Genomic DNA, 9,712 nt, shown 5'->3' with positions numbered 1-9,712 from the left:
AATTGGTTACACTGCTGCAGTGTTCAGAACCATAAGCTATGAAAAGGCTGAGGCCCCACGTCGCGGAAACACAACTTTTTTTGTTGCAGATTTTGTTGCTTTTTTTTTTGGAGCCAAAGCCAGGTGTGGAATAAGCAGAAGAGAGAAGTATAAGAACTTCCTATATATTTTCCATTCCTTTTGAAGACATTATTGACTTTGGCTTAAAAAAACGCAACAAAATAAGCTGCGTTTCCGCAATGTAGGGCTTCAGCCTAAAAATCTTTGACTTTTCATTGGTTTTTGTTGTCGTCTGTCATCAGATATCACCCGCAGCAGTCTAACCAATTACAGAGGTTCGCGCTACTATGTCTGTATATATATCAGTACATATAAATTCTGGATCGAGTTGGCCGTTCACATTTCTTAGTAATATGTACCAATAAACTGTGAGTGACTATTTTTAAGCAGACGGTTGTGTATGGACACTTGTACAACAATTGTATTTATTGCCAGGAATGCTAAGCAAAACCAATCTAGAAAGTTCTAGTGCAGCACGGCGCAGCTCTGGACTCCTGGGTTCGAAACCATCCAAGGACATCATCTGCAAGGAGGTTGTATGTTCTCCCCATGTTTCTGTAGGTTTTCCTCCGGGTACTCTGATTTCTTCTCACACTGCAAAGACATACTGATAGGGAATTTAGATTGTGAGTCCTATATAGGGCTGTGGAATATGACGGTGCTATACAAGTAAGTGAAAATAATAGACTGTCACCTTGTCAGATAGCAGCGCGTGTTTTTCTCATAGAGACGGACATGTGATGTGACTGTATTGGAAACAAAGGGGAACACAGTAAGAATGTTTGGTCGGCAAAATTTTCCCAGAGGCTGTCACGAATAAATCATTAACAAATTGTCGTGGTTTTCTAATTTAACCAAAAATACAGAAGGTCAATATTATTTTTGGTCTATTTACTATAATCGCCGTAGTGCTAAAAACTAAGGAAACAATAAACAGCGGCACTGTGTGCGGTCCGTCTGAATCTATCTGCATTTACTACAAACAGGGCTCAGGGTTCAATCACAGCCCATGAGAAAAGTCTGTCTACTGTACGCGACGTGGATAACAAATATGGCAGACATTACCAGCTCTCAGCTCGTGTAGTAGGATCCTCTACTGGTAGTGCTTTCTGCTAAGATACAACATGTACCAGATGTAGAAAGAAAACAGTCAAATGTGTATTTGTTTCATTTTATATACAATTTTGCTCCTCCTATTTGGAAACCTCAATCCGGTCCTGAGATTATTTTAAGACCTCGACTGCAGAATATATTCATGGCATGTTTGTTATATTTTCTATACTGTAGTGGCAATATATATGTTTGTATGTGAATATACTGTGTATATATATATATATATATATATATATATATATATATATGATCATAAACTACAGAAAACATTTGTTACTGTGATATATTATTGAGCTTTAAGGCTCAAAGATATAGTAGATATTACTGTATCCTCTGCTTCAGCTTATCTTCTTATATTTTTCCATTTACTTCTTTGAAACATTCCAAAAGATATGATACAGCCTTCAACAATGCAATTTCCAGTGTCTGATTGATATATATATATATATATATATATATATATATATATGAATGTTTAATAAATATATATATATATATGTTAAAATATATAAATGTATAATGTATAAAAAAGTTTTTATATATATATATATATATATATATATATATATATATATATTTATATATAGTGTGTAATATATAAATATGTATAAAAGTGTATATTGTCTCTTACATTTAATTCACTCATGACATATGGACTTTCTCCGGTTCATTTTGTACATGTATTTTTTTCTATATTTTAATCTAAACATATTAGACTTTGAACAGTTTTAGTTTCAAATGACACGTTTTATTATCAAAAACTGCAGGTATTGTTATAGTCATCAGACAGGTATGAGAGCTGAGGTTTATAACACTTTATATTTTGCAAACATGGACACCTTGCTTAGATTACCTCTAGAGATGAGCGAACGCTATTCGAAACAGATGTTTCAAATAGCAAGCTCCCATAGAAATGAATGGAAGCGGCCAGCACGCAGAATTTGCTGGTGGCCGGCCGCTTGACCCCACACGTGCTGGCTATGTCCATTCATTTCTATGGGAGCATTGCATTCGACATGGCTGTTTCGAATAGTGTTCGCTCATCTCTAATTACCTCCAAACACCCCCATAGACATCCCACGATATTATCCCTTCAGGGATATAACTTGAAGTTCCTGGGCTCCTAAGTAAAATTTATAATGGGGCTCCTCACGTCCTCATGTACCATGTTATCTAGAATACTGGTGCCTTCTTATGTTGCAGAGAGACCTTTAGGCACCCTGAGGATTGCTACATCTTCACCATTGATGTGCCCCTGTTTCATGAGTCTGGAGTGTCCTTTTGCTTTTTTCGGATCCAATGTTTAACATAAATGGACATGTATATCATGCAGAGTGGACCATATTGTTAATAGTAATTTAATATAAAATGAACATTTCCCAATGACTGAGCTACCTTCACATTTCCTTTGAGTCAATCAAAAACTTGATCAAAAATTGTTGGACAAAAGTGTGGACAGAACCCAAATGACAAACCTATTAGTCCGCAGGAAGCCTTTATAGGAGCTTGTCAGGAATAATGTAACTTACAGTTCACTAATAAGACGTTGTATCTGATGGAAAGTCTTATTGCTGCTCACATGGCAGAGCTAAAGACTAGAAAAAAGCAAATACTCACAAATACGAGCAGTGGTAAGGTGACCTTCACTACAGTCCATGTCATGTACCTCCCTAGTTGGCCTAGTAATACGTTATGGGAGTATAACTACTTGAAGATGCATATCTCTATTCGCAATAAGTAAAAAAGGTCAAAGGTTGATATATTATTGGAATTCCTTCTTCTTTGCTTATTTGCTCACAAAGTAAAGTTCTATAATGTAAAGATTTATTTAATAAAATGAAATGTAAGTTGCTTTATTTGTGTTTATTATTGTACTTCTTCCAGTTTTTTATCCTTTGAAGTCTGAATTGTAGCATGTTTTAGTATATTTGACACTTACACACTGCACCAAATTTATGCTGACAATGCACTATTTTTGTAGTGCTTTGCCCCTATTGCAAAGCTATTTTGCCAATTAGGCGTGGCTTAGATGGCACCTTGGGCTTATGCATGAGTATGATGTTTATGATGGCTCTAACAGCCATAAGCAGATGCACAGGTCAGTTTTTTTGATGGACCAGTATCATCCATTTTGCGTCAGTGAAATGATATGGATGAATTTCATTGGCCTGTTGTTTTTTGACCCAAACCACCAATCCATTTATAAAAGGATGTAAACCAGTCACCAGTCTGTGTTACATTAGTTAAAAAAGGATGCATTGTTTTCTATTAGATCCCCTAACACAAAGCATGTAAGAATTTTTGGAGGACATTAAAAATTGTCAAAAAAAAAAACAAAAACAGATGTCTCTTTCAGTGTAGTGTGAATAAGCCCTTAGGCTTGGTGCATTCTTTGACTTTTTAAAAAAGTTGCACAATTTTTGTGTAAGCATATCCCACTTCTAACTTCTAAAAATCCTTAGTGGAGGATTATGAACCAGCATGAGACATATTGGACAAGTATTATTATTATATTCTTTATTATTGAAAAATTAAACTTTACAATAGTACATGGTATAAGGGAGCCTTCAAACGGAGTAAATGCGCGTGTATTTTTGCAAAATACACGTGTAAAAATAAGACTCCCATTGACTTCAATGATATTTTTTACATGCCTGTACATGCCTTTATTTTTACACATGCATGTGTAAAAATATGCCTGTAAAATTACGCTTGTTAAATGTAATTGAAGTCAATAGGAGTCTTATTTTTACACATGTATTTTTACACATGTAATTTGCAAAAATACACGCGCTTTTACTCCATATGAAGGCTCCTGGTCTAGTAGATGATAAAGTTATTTACATCTGAAATTAGTCTTACTGAAAAACAATGAATTCCTTCTCATATATATACTGTATGTATATATATATATATATATATATATATATATATATATATATATATATATATATTACACCCAGTATTTGTCTCACTTACTTATATGCCATATTCTGATACAGATATCACTACTCACCAGGACGATGCACAATCTAAACTGTGCAAACATGGGGAGAACATGCAAACTCCATGCGGGTGTTGTGTGTATATATATATATATATATATATATATATATATATATATAGCTATTATCTGTAACATGTACAGCGTTTACTCTAATACATTGTCTAGTTCACCAGTATCATTCCATAAGCTGTCTCTTTCCCACTATCACTCCATCAGCTGTCTCTTACCCCAGTATCACTCCATTAGTTCTCTTCTCTCCTCTTTCTTCTTTTGTCTTCACCTTTTCAATCACAACAGGTGTTTCAATGAGGACATTGAGGCATCTCCAGCCACCAAGGCATCCACTTATCAAGCAACATGTGTTCTACAAACAAAACAGCAAAAGAATCAAAGCCTGGGTGGACAGAACAAGGCAACACATAAACATCACCACTCTTATCTAGTAACAACAACTACAGCTAATCTGTCACAGACATGTTATGTTGCCAATGACAGAGATGACTAATCTATCATCATCTGGATTATAAATACATGGAATATAGAAATAACTAAACCAAAAAAATATACACAGTATCTATCTCTATCTATCTATCTATCTATCTATCTATCTATCTATCTATCCATCCATCCATCCATCCATCCATCCATCTATCTATCTATCTATCTAGTATATAATATTAAATGCTAATCTCACTTCACAAACGTCTTATATGTTAAAATTCTTTATAAAATTGCCATAGCATCAGTTATAAGACCTGGTTGTCCAATTGGTGAGAGATGAGTGTCTGCCAGATACTGCAGAGCAATAAGATCTGACAAATACAATCCAATCCAATATCACAGTAGACTGCGGCACCTGCCATTGGCTATATATATATATATATATATATATATATATATATATATATATTGCCTATGGATTAAATCACTGGCAGATCTAAAGCTAGCAATAGAATGATACATAGACAAGTATAGTATCTGAGCTATTGGAATAGCAATTCTATGGAAGTAGTTAAATTCTAGATATTTGGTAGATACTTTTGCATAGTTGAAATGATAACAATTTGTCAGTCTGATGATTTTCAATGGCTGTTGTGAGTACCAGTCAGTTGTAAGTAGTATACGGAGTATATACTCTCAGTATGAGCATTGTCATTGACTCCCTTTGTACTGCCTAGCTTCTATTGAAAGCAGTGTGTACATAAGTTGAGCTGTACAAATAAAGCTCTCAGTGCAACAAGTAGTTAATACTTTAGCAGAGAAATATTTTAGGGGGAAAACTTCAGATTTTCAAATGTGCGGATCTGTAAAAAACTGTTGTTTTTGTTAGTGCAAACAGCGCAGGCAGGAAACTAAACATTATGAAGGGTAAAGATGATTTTGATGCTTATCTTTTTTATTTGGTCATTAAAGTCAGTGCAAAATCCAAAGCCCATAAAGTGAAGTCAGAGACTGCAGTGAAGGTTGCTCTCTAAGTTTCATAGATGGCATTTGTGACATTGAATCAACCACTAATCAAGTTTGTCATGCCAGGAGGATCTTGCAGGTGTAACATTCAATACATCAAATGCTAAACAGAACCTGTTTTATAAGAAGAAGCCTTTGTCCCATATGTTTTGCAATCCTTTGTATACATCTATAAAGTTTTACTGGTTAAGGTAGGAGTGCATTTTGTACTTTTCAATATTCTTATCATTCTGCATATTATCAATTCTGTATTCAGGACATTTACCTGTAGCAGGTCTACTATGAAATGTTAGTATATATTTTTTTAGATAAGTAGTAAAAAAAAAATAAAAAAAATCTTCCATTCATTTAAAAGATAAACACTCATAAATTTGAACTGGGCTGATAGGCTGCCAGCATTCCAAAAAAGGATATCACTTCATCTCCAGCCAGTCAGTGACAGCGGGGCGGAGCATATTCAAAAAGCTGCCTCCTAACAGGTGTATATATATGGGGAGAGGAAGGGCACACATCCTTACACCTGTTGAGGGCTGAAGCATACACAGGTGCACTTAGCTCTCTGACCTTCAAACTTTAGATCATGAGTGCTTTTGATCCACAGACACATTCTCCACCACGCTGTGGACCACAATTTCCAAATATTGGACAAGAACCTCCAGAGATGAATATCTACTGCGATAGCATCTTCCACCCACAGACTATGCCAAGTCCTCAGCGACCTTCAAACTTTGAGACTGGAGATTACAGCACAACTTCAAATCCTTACTTGTGGCTGAATGGACCATCTATAACACCACCACCGTACCTTCCAGGATCTAACACCAGCCACTTCATGCCTCAGTCCTATGGGATGCAAAGGCAGCTCTTGCCTAACATGCATGGCTTAGGAGGTTCTGAACTAGGTTGGCTTCCAATTCCTTCCCAAGAAGAACTCATGAAATTGGTGAGACCTCCTTACTCTTACTCTGCACTGATAGCCATGGCAATTCATGGTGCTCCAGACAAAAGACTTACACTCAGTCAGATCTACCAATATGTTGCTGACAACTTTCCATTCTACAACAAAAGCAAGGCTGGGTGGCAAAATTCAATCCGACATAACTTGTCTCTTAATGATTGCTTTAAAAAAGTTCCCCGGGACGAGGATGATCCAGGTAAATGAGATTTTATATATTTTAACATAAACATTATGGATATTTTACATGAGTTATAGGATAGAAACTTACCGCTGCTTACATCTAATCCATCAAAATGCAAGGTGTGCTATGTAATGTGCTTCAGAGGAAGGAATGAGGAATATGAGGGCTGATGAGTAGACTGATACACTTTGTACTTTGTAGCCGTACTAGTAGATTTTTACAAGGTTTGATTCCTTCCTCTGAGTCTCATACTTAGCCTGATCTATCTATCTATCTATCTATCTATCTATCTATCTATCTATCTATCTATCTGTGACTGTATAGTTAGAAGAATTCCTATGTCACCTTCTACACAACGTATAAGAATACTAAACGGGCTATTCTGTCTTTCTAGGTAAAGGAAATTACTGGACACTAGATCCAAACTGTGAGAAAATGTTTGACAATGGAAACTTCCGCAGAAAGAGAAAGAGAAAGTCTGACAACAACGGACAGCTATCATCTGAGAAATCCGAGGGCAGTCCACTGTCTGACAGCCCAAAGAGTGGTGAACATCAAGACATGTTGGAGAGCTCCTCACCAGGAGCAGATGATTCATCTCAGAAAAGATTATCTCCACCCGCTTTAACTCCATGCCTTAACAACTTTCTCTCTAGCATGACTGCTTATGTGAACAGTGCCAACTCAGTGAGTAGGCCACTTGGACTCAATAATGAAACATCTGACAAAATCGGACAGAACATGACAGGTTTTAACTCCTATTCTCCTCTGTCAAACTTAGCCAGTCATGGTGGGTCCGAGTGGTCCAGCACACTACCATCAAATCCCTTTGGCTATGGCAATTCAGTCCTGAACCAGTTCAACTCCCATTTCTATAACAGTATAGGGACCAATAGCACCCTGTACTCCAGAGAAGGCACAGAAGTATGATCTATGATAGCACCAGCTCAACGGAACCACTGTATCTTATAGAAATTGTGTTGTAAAATTTCTGTAAGAATGTATGACTATTCTCTGTAAATAACACATCTTTGGTGTAACCTCCATTGCACCCTCATAACTTTCTATATAATTTAACAGAAAATAAGGTCTTCATCCTATAAAACCTGTTCCCTTCCCCTGGATACTGCCATATAATACGCTGCCTTTTGCATTATGTGTAGAAATGTTATAGTTTCGTAAAATGCACCCGCACAAGGATATGATGGAGTGAGCTCATGTCACTGCCAGACTGGACTTCATTGTAGAAATGTTTGCATAAAGATCAATAGGTTGTATAAATGTTTACTATTGGGGATGTGTCTGTTCAATGGGGGCTAATGTGATGGGATGCAATGTAAGACTGCCATGACTTTTTACAGTTGACTTCACTGTGTGGGTAAACTTGGGTTATTTTGTAATAAAAATATAAAATGAGAACCCTTTTGTATGTTGTGGCTTATTTTAATTAGAAAATACAGGGAATAAGGTGACTCAAAGCCATGTTTAGACCATAATAAACCAGAGTGACATCTGCTAGTACAGCAGGGACTGGTATGGGCTAGAGGCAAGTGGGAAAAAGAATGTAGTTGTAAATTACTATACAGAACTGGGAATTTGTGGGTTCATGTATGAGTTACTATGAATAAATATATATATATATATATATATATATATATATATATAGTGTATTACATTAGCCCAGAGGACAACAAGATAAAGTCATTAAAGTGTTTTTCCCATACACATTAGTGTGGACTCTGTTGTCTAAGACCACATACAAGTAGAGAATGGCTTTTGTTATATTGAGTTCCATTCCAGACTCCGTCATTCATAAGTACATGGTATTGGTTTCTTACACAAAGTCTCTGTTACCAATCCAGTGTCTAAAATGTCTATTGCAAAAGTAGCCTGACTCTTATCTCAAACATTGAGCTTAAGTTAAAGGCAAGTCACCTCAGGGTAAGCCATATGAAGAAGACATAAAAATTATACAAGCAAAACATGTCCGAGATCCAAGAGATATGACCCTTGAATGATTTTCATTATGCATTAAGGTCAATGTTATCTTGCGCTTATTATATCAGATGGAGCTTTGTTATAATAACTGATTTATACATTAACCAAGGTGAATAATTCATCGGAGGGCTCAGAGTTATTTTGTGTTAGTTTATTTCGGTAGAATTCCACCATGCTATTGATATCTCCATGCATATACAGAAAAAGCTAGGCTATACAGCAGTACTATGGCAATTCAAGGGTAAAAATGGAATATTCCCTTGATAGAATTGTTGTCCTTCACAATAGCTATGGGTTCACTTACCATAGTCCAAAGTCATTGGTCTGTCTTGGTCCTTTCACAGACTACATCTTAAACCTCTGCTTAGGTGATCTATCTCAATCTACTGTGTCTGTTGTATGTATATGTAGCAATATATGTATATATGGTATCTAGTCTATATAGTTATACCACTGATGGCACCTGTTTTGTCCCACCATTGTGTCCCCTATAACAATGTACACCTCCATCACGCCTCCTTTGCACCCAGACATATGTAATAAAGCCCCCACAGGTAATATTGACCCATTTATCCCCCCCCTCATGTACCTCTATACAATTCACTGGTATGCTCTGACTTCACTCTTCTTTGCACAGCATGTCTAGCAGTATTTTCATCTTGGTTCCTCCTCCAGTCTCTCCCACTACAGCACCCAAGAGAACTTGTGACACCAGAGACCAGGGGACAGAGGAGGAGGAACCAAGACACACAATGCCATACGCCACAGTGCTATGTAAGAAAGGACTAGTTTACATTAGAGTACAGAAAGACTCAGCATGGTGTGGGGGCCCTTAGGGCTTTAGTCACAGATGGGACAGCTTGAGGTCAATCTATGGTTCTTACACCGTGCGTCTCTGCAGTCTTTGTCCACCACTGTAATATAAATC

At 36.6% G+C, this 9,712-nt stretch overlaps 1 protein-coding gene across 2 annotated transcripts; it reads left to right on the top strand.

Annotated features, from left to right (window-relative positions):
• Positions 1–6,227: 6,227 nt before the first annotated feature.
• On the top strand, positions 6,228–7,716 carry FOXI1 (forkhead box I1). 2 transcript variants are annotated; one of them, XM_075276371.1, is made up of 2 exons: positions 6,228–6,798; positions 7,448–7,716. In XM_075276371.1, the coding sequence occupies exons 1-2, from the start codon at positions 6,228–6,230 to the stop codon at positions 7,714–7,716; spliced, it is 840 nt and encodes a 279-aa protein (XP_075132472.1). The 2 variants fall into 2 exon arrangements, with proteins under 2 accessions (XP_075132472.1, XP_075132471.1); XM_075276370.1 differs by having other exon boundaries at positions 6,228–6,801; positions 7,181–7,716.
• The last annotated feature ends 1,996 nt before the right edge of the window (positions 7,717–9,712 follow it).

Source organism: Leptodactylus fuscus, chromosome 5 (assembly GCF_031893055.1).
Source record: "Leptodactylus fuscus isolate aLepFus1 chromosome 5, aLepFus1.hap2, whole genome shotgun sequence".
In the NCBI taxonomy this organism is placed as follows: domain Eukaryota; kingdom Metazoa; phylum Chordata; class Amphibia; order Anura; family Leptodactylidae; genus Leptodactylus; species Leptodactylus fuscus.
This window is presented reverse-complemented; position numbering and strand designations above follow the sequence as displayed.

Coding starts and splice junctions, on each gene's coding strand:
- FOXI1 (XM_075276370.1), top strand. CDS start 6,228: ATGAGTGCTTTTGATCCACAGACACATTCTCCACCACGCTGTGGACCA. Junction 6,802..7,180: donor CCGGGACGAGGATGATCCAG/GTAAATGAGATT, acceptor CTGTCTTTCTAG/GTAAAGGAAATTACTGGACA.